At 39.0% G+C, this 16,944-nt stretch overlaps 1 protein-coding gene across 4 annotated transcripts in view; it reads left to right on the forward strand.

Annotated features, from left to right (window-relative positions):
* Window positions 1-16,944, forward strand: part of JPH1 (junctophilin 1) — an 84,910-nt gene that overhangs the window by 57,175 nt on the left and 10,791 nt on the right. For all 4 annotated transcript variants that reach the window (XM_071554332.1, XM_071554328.1, XM_071554329.1 and 1 more), the window contains exon 4: window positions 14,893-15,554. In XM_071554332.1, the coding sequence (XP_071410433.1) occupies window positions 14,893-15,554 (662 nt within the window). The remainder of the gene's footprint in view (window positions 1-14,892; window positions 15,555-16,944) is intronic.

Here is a 16,944-nt window from a genome sequence, read left to right on the forward strand (position 1 = left end):
TCTTGAAAGTAAGTTATCGTGAGTAGGCGAGCATGCTGTCAACAGTAAATGTATATGTAGTGTATCAACAAGTCTCTTGAAGTAGAGGAAGAAAGTCAAATACAAATACGTCACTGTAAACAACAATGAAGCATTTTTTTCTGTCTTAATGAGTGATCTCTGAATTACTTGCAGCCTAAGTCCATTTAAACATTTGAAAATCTTTTGATAAAGCTCTTAAATTTCAGATTCTTAAAAAGCAATCTTCCGGGACATATAGCCTAGTATTACATACAAATTATAATTACAGTGGATATTCATCAGTCGTTGTACCATGACAGTTCACACTTCCAATTACTTTCTCTCATGTTTCACTTTTATGTTCATAAAGACATTCATTAGAAGCTGCCAAGGGATTCTAGCTTTGTAGTGTAGTTTAAAAGGAGGCTAAAAGGAGAACAAAACAGTAGGAAATAAAGTAGCATCCAGCAGGTACGAATAATAATGTCAGTAATGAGGTACTGTAGAAATCTTGAGATTCAGGTTTCTCAGTGATTGATTGCCTTAGTATTTGCATATGAGGAAAGCCAAGTATGACTGAAAAGGTCAGAGCCATGGAATAAGAAGTTACAAGGTTGCAGGGAGCTGTTTTCCCTGAATTTGTTCTTGCTGGTCTCATGCAAGATCCTGCTTCTACTTCTGCTGTAGCAGAGATTTGGCTAGTGATTAATAATCATGAACATACGTATCTTTTCAGAACCCTATCCAAAGGCCATACGTTTTGTAGATTTAAAAAATATTGTGGTCTTTACAGGGCCATATTTTACAGGCATTTTTATCAACAAATAAAACGAATTTTGAGAAATCCCAGCTCTGACCTGTTTGTTTCCTCCAGGCATCACTAAACTTGTAGATGTGTCAAAAGAGAGCATACCAGGACAGGAAACAAATGAAACCTGAGTCATAGCCTCATTCAGGGAAGTCATCCAGGGACAGTTTAAGATTTGTGTTTGCTTAGAGAAAAAAATACGCTGGTTTTTTTGTCTCTTGTTAAAACCTAGAGAAGAGCAAATGAGTAATGGAAGTGCTGTATCAAAGATGTAACAGAAAAGAAAGGATTTTGACACCCACTAAAAAGGGGGAGTATTGTTCTAGTCTTGTACAAGGGGAGTGGATGCTTTGACTTATATATGCATTCTGAATTCCACAGACCATCTCCAGGATATAGTGTTGTAAACACACTATCAGGAGGTAAACTTGCACAGACTGGACAGCTAAGCCATAATTGTCTGTGTGCATGTATATCCTGCAGCAAATAGATACTCCTCTTTCATTCAGTTTGAATGAGTAACATTGGATTAAATGAAAGAAGGGTAAAACTACTTTGCTGCAGGGTAAGAGCAGTCTGGGCACTTTACCACAGGGCAATTGAGGTCTGGAAATTCAGATCTGAATTGTTTTCTGGCAGATGATTTGTCAGGCCAACCAGCTGCCAGAGGAACATACATGTATCACCAAAACAATCATCCAGCCTTTGACCTCCTAAACAAGACATGAGAGAAATCAAGGAACAGTTTACCAGTTAAAGCTGTCTAAAGAGATGGACAGAATTTTTTAATGTGAAATACACGAACAAAGATTTTCTAATGATAAGAATAAAATTTGACAGGTTTGAAACCATTATTTTTACTATAACATTTGGTTGCTACTAAAGCATCAGTATTAACATGCTAAACATGGCTAGTTTCAGAAATAAACATTTTAAGTTTATGACAAGGCAATTTGTCATGGCCTCTAATGCCTTAAAGAGCAACTGTGGTTTACCTTCTCTTTTGACCAGTGGTGGATGTCTGCAGCCTCAGAAAAAAACCAAATCCTTCCCATCTTCCTCCTCTCTGGCATTGCTGCCTCCTCCAGTTCTCAAAATACAAGCTCCATATGGACAGGAAAGAGACGTTTTTGGCTGATGCTAATTAACTAGAATGTCCTGGCTAAATGCATGTGGTCCAGACCAGCTATTTGTATTTAAAAAGTCAATTACAATGAGCATTTTGCCTGATGAAAATTAGGAGCCATGCCATCAGTTTGTGCCTTAAAGCGTACGGAAGCTCACTCATTACTCTTAGTCATACAAGAGCCTGTTCATTTTCTGGGTTTATTCTACATATGACTTCATCATCCTCACACAAGTATTGTTGGGATTCTTGCTATGCCATTTTCTCTCTACAATTTATTTCTTCCATTCTCTTTCTGCAGAGCTCTGGAGTAGCCAGAGCCAATAGACACAACCTGATGCACTTTAGTTGTATCCAGTAATGAGAGAAAGAAGGTGCACTTAAAGAAAATGTGTTGGTTTCAAGCTTTATTCTTTTTCTCCCCTTTCTTTTTATAGTTCTTGTCATACCAGTCTTCACAACCTGTCTTGAAAATTATCACTGGTCTCGCCAAACCCTACGCACAGGTGCCCCTACCCTTCCACATCTTTTCTCTCGGCCAGAGTGAGGTCCATCCAGCTTGCTGGCAGTCTGCATCCATCCTGCCACACTGCCATACACACATGCTGACTCAACACACTCCACAGCACTCCTGCATGCATTTGGAACCAGAGAGTGTGCTTGGGAGAAGGCAAAGCAAAGAGAGTTTGCAAAAGTGTAGCCATAATTCTTCAGGATGCTTTCTCGATCTGTCCAAGATACTTTTGAATCACATAATCAAATGATTTGCTTAGGAAAAAATACGCATAGTAAGTTTTGAGCAAATTAACTTTTAAAACTAATAACAGAGAACCAATTTCCTGTGAGAGATAAAGCTGTTACAGTCACTGTCATTTTCACAGGCTTGCATTAAGTACTGAGTTAGTTTATTTGCATCTAGATAAACTTGTTGCTTAGTAAGGGCTACAGCATCTGACTGTGAAGCTGTCTAGAAGTCTGGACTACCTTCAGTGCTGTCTCAGCTATGTTGCTATCTTGAAGTAACTTTTTGAATTCTAGCATAGGTATACCTGACTAATCTGACACCATACATGTGTTAATTACAGGTATGATCTGGGACAAAGAGATCAGTGCTACCTTAGAGTTGTGATTGCTTCTTCTCTAACTAAAAATTATTCATTTGCTCTGAAAAAGAATCATTCCTTCCAGGACAAAGAACCTGCCCAGTGTTGGCCTGCTCCACTGAATTTCTATATTGGTCTGTCACAGTGTCCAGCCAAGGACAAGATGAAGTAGGGTCTATCACATGGGAGAATTATCACAGTGTCAACATTTCCATTATAAATCCTATTTATAACTGCGTCATAAATATTTGTTCCATGTTGAAATTCAGCTAACAAAGTCTGTACTGAGATCTGTCCTGTACTGTGCTAATTTTCACTGGAGTATGGTGATCTATTTTGACAGGATTTTATTATATTAGGGAAGGTTTAAATTATGTTAAAAAGGTTAGATTTCTCCTGTTACATTTTAAACACATAATGTGGACCATAAGAAAAATATTGTCTTTGCAGATGCATTCTCTGTTTGTCAGGGTCGCAAAAATAGATGGCTGATATACATGGCCTTTTATTCCAAGAAGTCTGCAAAACTTAAGATTTTCTTAAAAGTAGAGAGACTAGAGAGAGAGATCTGATACTCGTATTACAGACCTGAGTAATGTAGAGTAATATAGTATTGTTCAGTAGGACACAGAAGACCATGCTGAGAATTTAGAGAAGATGAAGATTTCTACCTATGAGTTTTGTAGCAGTTATTCAGTCAGATCAGAATCTGAACAGGAGTTAAACCTGAAACTAAAACACACACTGCATGGAATTGGCAGTTGAATTTTTTTGTATGGTGAGATTGAACAGGATAAAGGTTCTAACAATAGAAGGTAGAGAGACCAAGAACAGAAAAATTGGAGATTATTTTCCTTGAAAGTATAGTTTAAAAATGAGAGAAAAATAAGGATGAAGTAAAAGGAGAAATCACAAATGCTAACAGAGGGGAATTGTTCCAGAAGAGGAAAATGGCGATCTGTGTCAGAGGAGTATGAGGATAGAGTACTGATACTGAGATGTGCCTAAGAAGATCACACAGGCTTCTCAAAAAGTCTCACATGAAGACCAGAAAGTATTTTGCCAGGGACAGTTGCCACACTGTAAAGAGTATGGGATAGATTTGGAGAAAAGGAGCAGTAAATGGATATTGCAAATTTAGACTTTAGAAATGAAAACTTAAGAGTGCAGATGTGAAGGGAAAGAAATGACACTGTGTGAGGTAAGAATAGTAAGTGGCATGATGATTGGGGTTTCTTTTAAAATACAAAAGATCGAGAACATACTGTAAAGAAGCTAGAAAAGGGTGCAAAACTAAGCAGGTCACATACCCTAGTTTTACCAGAATTAAATGGATTGTCGTATTTCTATAGTTCTGGCATTTGCAGTGAAGCCGTCAATTCTGTTAGCTCACTTCAGGCTCTTAGGCTTTAAAGTTAATTTCAGTGCTACATATAAGAAATTAATTTTCCCAGAAGTGTGCTGCAACTTAATGGGTACTCTTTCTCATGCATACTGGGTTAACCCTTAACCCTCCAAGAAAAATCATAAAGCCATATATTTTAAAAGCAGAAAATTTTGAGTCCCTCTAATTTACTTGTTTTTGTATCTTTCAGGTTCGTAATTTCAAGTGTTTTTTCTGTAAACACAGGATGATAAAAGAGACTTTTTAAAAAATTAAGTCTGACATTATCATATACGCATAAATCCTGCTGAAATATGTAGAGTTTAAATAAAGGCAGTAATGCATCTCCAAATCTGTTTGTAGAATCAGTAGAATCTGAAACTGTAGTTATTTCTGTGTTATTTTGTCCATCTAAATCATTCAAATGTAATGTTGGTTGTTTAGTGACATACATATCTTTCATGTCTTCCCAGTATTGAGCCTTATTGGCTCCTACTCCACAGGCATAAGAAGTGCTGACCTCTTGAACCCAGGCCCTGGGTGCATATCGTAGGCTCTGCTTTTTTCTGTAGTGAAAGAGTAGAAGTATCTTCAGAGAAAAACAGCACAGGCACGGTTTCTTTATGAAGTAAGGATTTTAAAAGAGACAAAAGTTAGAATGGCTCTAGCAAAAATTTCATTTGGTTATTAAATTTCTTAGGAAGCATACTATTGCATTGAAAGGCGTCTGACAGTGTCACTGGGAACTGGGTTGCTTAAGTTAAAAAGTTTTGATGTGGAACTGAAGGACAAACCCAATATTGCTTTGCAAGAGCAGAGATTATAGAAAGAGAACAGTAAGTATTAAGAGCCATAAGAATTTGGCTTTTACTATAAAGCATTGCTGCCAAATTATTTCCAGGTTTGATCCCGATATTATTCAAATATAGTGTATTTCCTGTTCAGCTAAAATACAAGACATGACAGTTACTCATCTTGAATGTTTTCAGAAGGAGAATCAAATGTGTTTAGATAGTTCTCCTGACTGATTGCAGTAGAAATACTGAAGGTTGTTGATGAGGAAAAGATACTAAATGAAAGTGAAAAATGGCAAGAAGAGAGAAGTCTGATATAAGGCAATTGGTAATGTTGCCATCTGCCTAATGGCTAGCCAGATATGGTTGATATGTTGTGTAGTTGAATAATATGGTTGAAAAACTTTTTATTTAAATCAGCAGGTAACAGGGAAGTGGTGTGTTGCAAACAAAGCCTGAACAGAGGAAAACTGTAACAAGTGATAGGATGAGAGGCAATGGCCTCAGTTTGTGCCAGGGAAGGTTTAGATTGCGTATTAGGAAACATTTCTTCCCCAAAAGGGTCATCAGGCATTGTACCAGGGTACCCAGGGGAAGTGACTGAGTCACTCACTAACCTTGGAGGAATTTCAAAGATGTGTAGATGTAGCACTCCGGGACATGGTTTGGTGGTGGTCTTGGCAGTGCTGGGTTAACAGTTGGAGTTGATGATCTTAAAGGTCTTTTCCAACCTAAATGATTCTAAGATTCTATGAAAAATGAGGTTATCGGTAACATTCCACATACAGCTGAAAGTGTGTGCTACCATTTGCAGCACTCCAAAAAGACAAGCTGGTTCACAGAACTGTCAGAGTAGTATCTGAGCTGAAGACAGTGACTTGCTCCTCAAAAGTGCTATGAGAAAGTCTTAGAAGGGGTGACAGACTTGGCCAGTTGAGAGGAGATGTGAACATGCTCCTGTTGATCTGACAGACTCCCATGGAGCAGGATGATAGCCATGCACTTGAAATGTAATATGGTAAGAGGAGTAGCCAATACCCTTTCAGGCTGTATCAGAAGCACGTCATGGAGAAGAAGGGTAATGATGCCTTATCTACGTGATCCTAATGTCACTGAGTCTGAAATACTGTGTCTGGCTTTGGCAATCATCATATCAGAAAGATATGCTATAAGACAGACTATAAGAAATTTAAAGAACCTTAACAGTCTCTATACATATTTTAAATTCATCTTTTCAGAGAATATGCAGTTGTGATGAGAATAGCCTTATAGCCTTCACTTCTGCCCATCCTTTAGGAGCTTAAAGAACACCACTGCTGCAGTTAACACCTGCCCCAGTGCAGCTTTGATGAAATGAAATAGTCTCTAGATTTTCTTTGAAAAAGCTAAAAACTTACCTTCTCAGTTATCATGTATTAAGCAGCCTGTAGGCTTAGAAACATTCAAGTAGATTATACTGCATGTGTTACTTAGCCAGGATCATTTACATTAAATACAATGTGTGTATATTATCAAGCCTGGAAAAATGAGGCCTGTCCTAGATACAGGAGTCATAAGCATCACTAGGCAATCTTGACAGACTTTTTTTGAAGTTCTGTCAGTATTCATCAACAGAGAGGTAGGGCAAGTAAAGGAAGCCATAATTAAGACTGCTGATCATAAGCAATTTCTGTGTCCATAAGCTGATGTCCCAGGAGGTGTTAGACATAACTGTGCAGCACTCACAGTGCCATCTATCAGGTAGGATAAACTTGTTACATTTTTCTGATGGTACTGAATCCAGAAGCATAGGGGCCTACACACACTAACTTGCTATGCAGATACAGTTAGGAAATTTTGCACTGTTTTAGAAATATCACAGCTACTTCAGTCACCTGCTAAAGCAGTAGCAGAAACGGAGCAGAGCTTGGATTTATAGACAGAATAAATTCATGGTTCTTGCTGCTGACTCTGAGCAGTTTTTGAGATTAATTAGTGTAGTCTTCCCTGACTTCAGATCTTTCAGTGTGTATGCATCTTTCAGTGTGTATCATGATGCATTTAGAAACCTTCTGAGGAGGAAAATCTTACTTTTAGGAATTCTTTTATCCTTAATTACTTTTAATTATTGGATAATACAAAAATGCAAATTACAAAAATACTGTTTAGGTCCTATGTGCAGATGTCTTACTGGTAGGATAACAAATGAATTTCAGATTTGGAGAAAAGGCTCAGAAGAGGCTGTCAGGCTTTTGTACAGATAGAACTTGCATTAACATCTCTGTTTCTCTTCCTACTTCTAGACTCACAAATTCGTGATGTTGCCTACGATATGAGTTGTTTGGTGGAATTCCTTTCCTTTCCTTTTCTGTTGCCATTGCTGTCACTAACAACTTAAGTTTGTGTGCTTGCGTATACCCTTTGATATATTTAAGGAGCATTATGAGAAAAGCGTCATATACTTTTCAACAAATACTTGTGTGAAATGCACAGGTACTAATGCAGTGAAGTAGTCAATTCACAGGTCACAGAAAGAGCTGTCTTGTGCTGTGTAGGTATCAGAGCAGAGTAAACAGAGAGACATAAAAACTAGCCTTGGGTTTGGCCAAAGTGTATGTGTGCCTCTGCATGTGTGGCTAGTAAATAAGTAACTCAGGGGCTTTTGATTTCAGCCTAGTCTATGACAGGAAGCATTTGATATGGGTTTTGAGAAGGCCCCATCACTTTCACTGATGTCAAAGTCAGGAAAATAAAGCACTGGTAGATATTTTAAAGACAGTAGATACCTATTCTAGCAAAACTGCACAGAAGTTGTTTACGATACTGCACAAAACTGTTTCCTGAGCAGGTATAAAGTAGTGGGCAACCTTGATACACAAGGATTTGTGTGTTTGGGTTCTTCTGAACAAGACAATTTCTACCAGTGAATACCTGTTGCAGGTCCTTAGCAAGAAGGGAAGGTTGCATTTAAAACTGCTTTGAAACCTGCTTGTATTCAGTAATGCTGCCTTTTAACGTAGTCCTGTGTGGGAGATTTGTGTGTTCTCTCTTACATTGCTGAGTGATGATGTGGCTTTTTCATGTTGTGACAATAGTATAATATGATGTTATGTACCATCTCTGTGTTGTATTTTTTGGTCCTGTTGGTAGTGCATGGTCTGAAGGATAGCAGGCTGCAAGAACACATCACAAGAGTTCCATAAAATAAACACATGTAGGCATCATTCTCCATGGTGTTCATGGATTTAGTGAGTGAGTGACTGTTGGCACATGCTAGTTTCAGTGTTGCTGCTGGGGCAGCAGGACAAGGAAGACCACCAGTAGTACTCCTTAAGGAAGCTGTAGTGCTAACAGCAGATCGAGAAGCCCTAGAGGTGCAAGCTGAAAAAAACTGCAGCAAATTTTCAACAAGGGAGGAAAAGTAAATGAGGAGTTGCGAGTAAGAATGAATTAAAAAAGGTTCCAAATAGTAAAATGTTTTAGAGTATTTTTTGGATGAAAAAAATGCACTCTGCTCCATCTTGTTTACATTGTAGTTGACTTTTCTAGACAGCCATGGTGCTTCTATGCTGGTGGTGTTATCTCCAGGGGAAAAAAAAGGAAGTATTGTAGAGCAACCAAACAGAATTTAAGAATTGATCTGGGCAAGATTTTTGATTTGACCCTAGCTTGGGAAGTTGCTTACTAGTGTTTAGAATATTGATCACACCTCATCAAAATACAGTTGCCATCAGAGGCTAAAAATTAGCCATCCAGACATGGGTTTCTTGACATTTCCCCAGATTATGTCAACAATCCCTTCTATTTCATTTCTTTTTTGTGACATGATTTGTTTTTAAACTTTAGTGAATGTGGTTTTTTTACTCTCTAAAGTGTTCTCAAGTACAGCTAAAGAGAACCATTATTCCAGCTGACATAACCAGCTTTAGATGCAGCTGAAACAGGGTGGCAGGGCCTACGTATCTGATTTTGAACTAAGGAGTTACTAAGTAACATATATATGCATCACTAGGAGTAAGACATTTCTTATCTTCTTGCACATTGACCAAATCATGAAGGAGCTGCATGATCCCATGCCCTATTGCTGGATCACTGTATCCATCAGAAGGGTACTGCAAACATCTGGGATGATAATCTCTTCAAATACCATTAGGAAGTATTTCTCCACAAGGAGGTTGGTCAAACACTGGAACAGGCTTTTCTGGAGAGGTGATTGATGCCCCGAGCCTATCAGTGTTCAAGAGGCATTTGGACAAGAGCCTTAATAACAGGCTTTGACTTTTCCTCAGCCCTGAATTAGTCAGGCAACTGGAGGAGATGATCATTGTTGATCCCTTTCGACTGACATGTTCTGTTCTCATTCAAGTCAGGCAGAAGTATTCTCTCAGAGATCTTTAAATACCTTGCCTTGCATCCAGTTTCTATCTGGCAATAATCCTTACCCCTTAATTTCAAGCCCTATTCAGTCCCTATTACTAAAACCATAACCATATCTCTGCTCTGCTGAGTTCGTCAATGCATTTTACACATGGCATTGCGCAGCCCTCCATTCAGTTGGTCTGAATTCAAGCCAGCAGCCTAGCAGTTAGGAGATTCTTTTTTTTTCCCTGTTACCAGTATAACCTTCAGAAAAATAATAATAAAACATAGGAAGTACTAATGATATTATAGTTCTTCCACCTCCCTTCACATCTCTGCAATGAAGAAATAATAATAAACTTATCTTTCTAAAATTTACTGAATATGGCTATTTGCACTTTCATAAGGACTCATCAAATCACTTCTTTTAGGAGACTGATAAATGACTATTTTTATTTCCTTCACCTAGAGTTACCATCCAGTCCTGAAGAATTCTTCTAAAATGGATGTCCTATCCTAAAAAACAATAACATAAGGAATAAAGATCCTATATTAATTGATCCTTTAGTCAATCCCCTGGCTTTTCCATATTTTATGTTAATCTGTGTAGCAAATAGATCTTACTTTGAGACCATAAATATTGTTGCTAACAGTGATACATTGGAGAACCATTGACAGTATCAGAAGATGCCAAACCAGGTGGTTTTCACTGGCTTAGTTCATGAACAGTATATATCAACCTGCAATGCCGACACCAAACTATGTATTTTCCTTTTTTAGTACAGCTCATTTCAATACAAGAGACTTCAGCTTTTGCTTCAACCAGAACATGCCCTGGATTTGTATTATGAAATAAAATGCAGTAAGAAACTTATTATTTACTGTTTCCTTTTCTCAATCTTTGAATTTGGATTCTGAGCTTTTCAAGAAGATGACATTTATGACAATAGGTGACAAACTTATGGCCAAAGTGCTGTGTTGGGTTTTGATTACTCAGGAGACTTACACTCCATTTCTAGTTTTGACCAGGGCTTCCTGTGCATCTTTAGGCTTGCCAAAGGTTTAGCAAAGCTTTCAGCATTTTGATGCTTTATTGAGAGCTGACCACTGAATTCAGAAATGTTATTCAGGTGAAGCATGTGCTTTGGGTTATGATTTCCCTTTGGTTTTGCTATTGATATAACCTTTTGTATTGTACTTACAGATTGTGAACTATTCAATCAGGAATTCTCTCTTTTTTATAGAAGTGTTCAGTAGTTTAGTGAAAAGGGGCCTCTAATCTTGAAAGGTTGGCATATAGCCCACAGAATTCTGGTTGAGCAAATTTTTATTTTATCGCCATTACCCCACAGACAGTCAATTAAACCTTACAGCGAAGGTGGAGCGTCTTTCCCCTAAAAGTTTATACATATAAACAAAAGTAGGAAGTGAAGTATCTGATTCATGGGTGGAATTTATCCATAAGTGCAACATAAATTTTCTTGTAATCATGAAATTATAATGTCATTTCTTACTTGGGTTACTCTTTATAGCCCTATTTGTTCACTCTATGTAGCACTAAAGGTAGTTAAGTTACATCACATAACATGTACTCTAGTTTAAAAAGCAGGCATAAGCACATGCTTACCTAGTTAGTACTTATAATATACTTTGAAATTGAATCATATTACTTCAGCATTGACAGTGCTTTAAATATTACATTCTTAAAAGATTATATTCTAGAGCCTGCATTACTGGCATTGCAATCTTCTTTTGCTTTCAATAGACTAATAAAATTGTAATACAGAATCCTTGTTTTTCCTGCATTGTAAGAATGGTAAGATTGGGGACAAAAGAGTGGAAGAAGTATCATGAAAAAATTATAAGATGTTCATAATATTATGAAGTTCCATATATACCTTTTCCCTTACTATCTTATGTGTATTCTGCAATCCCTCACAAGGTTCAGATTTCATTTTGATCTGATGAGGTCTCTTCTTAGCCTTCTTGGGAGAAAGTGGCTGCATTTACAGTGTTGTGCAAGATGACATTTTCTGACACTCCTTGAGCCACAATCCTGCAACAGCCCTATGCTGCCTCACTAGGCCATGGGGGAAAGCATGTGGCTGTCACCTCTCTAAAAATGCTGTGGCAGAACCAGGCCATCCTTTTCTTCTCATTTACAGGGCTGACTGTGCTGTCACATCACTTACTGGAGCCCTTCCAGGAGGAAGGACATAGTACACAAGAACTTTGCAAGAAATTGTAGATTTAGAACAACCAGGAGTGTTTCTTCAACCAAACCAAAGCTTCTCTCACCCATAGTCATCAATAAAATGCTGTTCAAGCAGGCCATCAGACTGTGGGAGACTCTATGTGCATACAGTTGTTCACATCTACACAATCCTTTGGCTTTCAGAGGCTATTCCCACTGACCACTGGCTAACTCACACTTCAATGGTGCCATCAGGTTGCTGGCATCACAACTGCTGTGTGAGCCAAAACCACCCCATGACTGACCTTTTGTCAGCAAAGGTGCATCAGCTTTGATCCAATGGCAGCACAGCTAACATGTCACCATAAAAATCACACAGGTTCATCCACAAAGAAAGCTTATCTTTACTTAGACAGATAACATTTCTTGGTTCTGCTTTTCAGGCCAGGTTCTCCTTAGGCACTCAAATGAATCATGTCTAGGACTATATCTTCTTGACGCTTGAACTGCAAACTGAAGAACCAGAGCTCTGTGTTTATTTCCTGGATATATAATCCCACTTTATCTTCTTCCCACCCTCAAATTCTATTCTCTTCCTCATTAAGATCAGCCAGCTGAGAAATCTTACAGTGACTCTCTTTCCAAATTCCATTGGCCTTCATTCCTTTAAGCTTGTACTGAAGATTGCTCTTATGCTGAAGAAAAGGGCCCCCTTCCCATGTTAGATATTGCCTTTAACAAAGGGGACAATTTAATTCCTGGCAATTCTTAGTCCTCAGAAGGGAGCAGGAACTGAGTTTTTGCTGCTTGGAGTCAGTGGCTCAGACAGGTGCATAATCCAATTGTATTGAATACAGTGAACAGGCATTTAAAAAGTATTTGGACAATCTCCAAAGCTAACTTAAGCACAGAGCCAAGAATTTCAGTGTTGGAAAGACTTGCCTGGGAAGATTGAAGGCAAGGGAGGTATCTCCAATATCCATATGTGATGTAGTGGGGGTGGGAGAGGGGGAGGGCTGCTGTGCTGTGTTAGGGCAAATGTGTGATCAGATGCCCTCAGATGTTCGTGGGAGAAGGGTGGAGAGGGATGACATCTGTGAGGTCCAGATGTTTCTTTAGGAAAAGTGTCTTCTGTTCATCACACTGTCAGATATTAGTAAAAGTAAAATCTTTACATATATAGGACAGTGCAGAACTGTCACAGGATGTGAATTTTCAGGAACTGATCGGTTGCCATTTAAACAGCATTGTAAGACCGAAGAGGTATTCCAGTTGGATGCTTTTGCCACAGCAGTCAGAAATAGCAAACACATGTGAATGGGGATCTTTACATAATAAATGCTCATGGCATTTTAACATCTCTGTGGCTTGGGCTGAAAGATTACTCAGAGCTCTTTTAGCTATTCTTTTCTCTTTACACCCCTAATTATATTTAATGTGAAAAGATAAGAAGACCAAAGTTCATGTGTGTTAAACCCTCAGCATTACCTTATGTATCTCAACAAACATGGAAGGATATCCCCTACATGCCAGAGAATTTTTGAATGGTGATCATACCTGTAACTTTATATATGGAAACTTTTAATTTGTGTTGTGCTGCCTTTCACTTTTACCAGGAAGATTATAAAAAGCTGTAAGAACAAAGCCTCCAGTTCTCTCCCTCGGTGCAGGCTTAACTCCTCAAAACTTCTTCCTCAAATGTCACTTGAGAACAATTCCTGGCTTGTCTACATCTACCCTTCTTCCTTAACAGCTCCCTAATCCCACCCCTGCTTTTCAGAGATGCCAAAAATGTTGTGATTTTCCTGCTGAAAAGACCTTACATGCTGAGTAATTCTTCTTCTCTGCAATGCTTACTTACCAGATGACTGAGTAACTTCCAAAAGCTTCCTGCTGGTCTTCCTTCCTCTCATCTTCGCACTGCATAGTGATGCATATGCTTCTGGCATCTGTAAAAACACTGTATCTGCCTAACACAGCTAGAGCCTCCTCTAAGCTCCAAAGCAGAAAAATGTGTGCAGGCATTCTTCTCTGGCCCCAGGATTTCTCTATGACATAAAGCACAGATAAGCCTCACTTACAAAACAGTAAAAAAGTCAAAGACAGTGCTAGCAAGGATAGAAGTGGAGAAACAGTTGTAATGCATTTTACAGAAGCTGGTTTTGAACATACAGATAGATCATTATAGTTCTTCATTCACAGAGCTCCTCAACTTATGACTTCTTAGAGAAACTGATCCTGGAGTCTGGGACATGACCTCTAGGCAGTAAAACAAAATGCTGTCCAAAGATTTACAGCAGTTTTGTTTCTTAAACGCTGTTTGCTCACATTTTACTATTCAACAGTTAGACAACCAAAACCTGGAGCAAAGCATCTCAGCCAGCTTGTGTTTATGTTAACAGCTGTGTAGAAATGCACCTTGATAAGTGAGTCCTAGTGGTGAATGTGCACACGGGTGTTTAGCTAGGATTTGGGTAGAGGATGTTCTTCACACTGGCTGATGTGTAAGTATTTCTCTAGTGAATATCAGAGAATTTGTCTTCCTACATTCTGAGTAGGAATTGTGTTACTGACTAGAGTGGTTAACCTGGGTCTCCATGTGGTGATGAAGACAAAGCCAACGTGTGAGTTCAAGGCACATATATATGTATATAAGACAAGCTGACATTCGGAAAAATAAAAAAGTTGTTCAAGCCCCATTTCCTGTAGCCTGTAAGACATGTTTTGTTCTCGTGGTTGGAGATCAAACAGGTACTGTGATCATGAGGGTAGAAGTTAAATTGATAAGGGTAATTAAGCAAAACATACCTCAAAACATGCCTCTTGGAAAAAGAGTGACAGACAGCTAAGGTTAGTCAGTCTTCAGTCACTCAGACTCCACTCAGAGACAGTTTACATTCTGTGACCCTTTGCAAAGCTGAAGACATACAATGACTGACCCAAGTTAGTAAGTGGTCCCAACAATTACCAAAAAAAGTACAATAACTTCAACAACTTGGTAGTTTAATCACTGTGAATGTCAATTAATTGTTGGTAACATATACCCCATCAGCATTTTAGCAAGTCTGACATCCCAATGCAATCTTTTTACTGTGAAGTCTTATTTTTGTTTTAATCTTAATATTTCTATTACACTATTTTTCAGGCCCTGATTATATCAAACAAAAATTTCAAGAAGGAATGGATGGGAAAGAAAAATCTGAAGAAAAAGTTCAGGAAAAGCCGCCTACCCCAAAAGAGTCACCTCACTTTTATCGAAAAGGTACTACACCCCCTCAAACCCCTGAAGCAAGTCCAAGGCATAGTCCTCTTCTTTCTTCTGACACTTCTCCTTCAAAACAACTGAAAAGGCAAAGCTCCACTTCTGGAGCAAGACTCAGTCAAGAAAAAAGGCTTTTGGCCACTGAGAATATAACACCCACAACTAACAAGCCTTTATATTCAAAAGCACCAGTGAAGGAGGACGTAGCTGTGAAACACCAGCCAAAGTTTCCAGCCCAGCACAATCCCATCAGCACAGAAAATGGGGAGCTGCATGGTCACTACCATGGCTATTATGTAAAAACGAATCCAGCAGTGCTTCCACAGGAGCTCAGGGAAGAAGATGAATATGCCAACCCATCACCATCGACACTTGCACGGATACCACCCTCTCAGAAGCCAAGTCCTGCTAGATCTGGGGGTAAGCCAGATGCCAAAGAAAATAAACCTGACACAAAAATTAAGAAACCAGAATTTGTTGCACCAAAGAACCCAACTAATAATGAGTCACATTCAGCAGTGGAAAAAGAACTAAGAAACAGCTCGGTAAGTACCTCAAGAAACTTCTTCACTTTCACTGCCTTTTAGCCTCCAAGTGCTGAGCTTGCTGCCTAAAGACAGGCAATGCTCACTTCTGTCACATCTTCATCTGGATACAGTCTGCTAGCTAAAACCCACTACACCAGACTGGACTGAGGAATAAATATTCCAGTTCTTTATATTACCTCTTTTGTAAACTGGGAAGGGATAGTTGATAGCCAGATACTGACAGACTTCTGAACTGCGAGACCCTATTTAATCCACAAATACAAAAATGTGTTACTATGAGTATGTATATATATATATAGGTGCTGTTTGCATGTGTGTACATACTTAGAGATATACATTTACATACATACATACATATATACATATATACATATATATATGTATTTCTGCCCTGAAAAAATTTCCCACAATGTTAATTGTGTTTCTGTGGATAATTGAGCAGTACTGGAAATCAGATACATGCTCTTCCCCAAAGGCCTACTTTTGACTACTCTTGGAGACAGGGTGCTGGCCTGTGGTCTGCCCCAGTCCAGATAATTTCCCATTTTCATCTACTTCTCTATGTTGATTGAGGACTCTAAAAACAGGCAGTTTGAACCAAAATATATGCTGTTTTCAAACGCATACTTTGTAACAACGCTTGTGTTGCATAGTGACATGGAAAATTTTGCTTTTCATCAGGAAACAGAGAAGGAGTTTTAAATTTATACATTCAGATTAGTGTGAATCTTAATTTCATTCTTATTTAAAAATAATAAAACTATGAATAACTATATAGAACAAGAGTGATGACTAATAGCATTGCTCCTGGAAAAGCTGGCAGCCCACAGCTCAGGCAGGTGCACTCTGTGCTGGGTTAGGAGCTGGCTGGAGGGTCGGGCCCAGAGAGTGATGGTGAATGGAGCTGCATCCAGCTGGTGGCCGGTCACTAGTGGTGTTCCCCAGGGGTCTGTGTTGGGTCCAGTCCTGTTTAACATCTTTATTGATGATTTAGATGAGGAGATTGAGTCCATCATCAGCAAATTTGCTGATGACACCAAGTTGGGAGGGAGTGTTGACCTGCTGGAAGGCAGGAGGGCTCTGCAGAGGGATCTGGATAGACTTGAGAGATGGACTGATTCCAATGGGATGAAGTTCAACAAGGCCAAGTGCCGGGTCCTGCACTTTGGCCACAACAATCCCCTGCAGCGCTACAGGCTGGGCACAGAGTGGCTGGAGAGCAGCCAGGTGGAAAGTGACCTGGGGGTTTGGATTGACAGGAAGCTCAACATGAGCCAGCAATGTGCCCAGGTGGCCAAGAAGGCCAATGGGATCCTGTCCTGTATCAAGAATAGTGTGGCCAGCAGGATGAGGGCAGTGATCCTTCCCCTGTACTCTGCGTTGGTGA

The sequence above is a fragment of the Pithys albifrons genome, chromosome 4 (assembly GCF_047495875.1).
Source record: "Pithys albifrons albifrons isolate INPA30051 chromosome 4, PitAlb_v1, whole genome shotgun sequence".
NCBI lineage: Eukaryota > Metazoa > Chordata > Aves > Passeriformes > Thamnophilidae > Pithys > Pithys albifrons.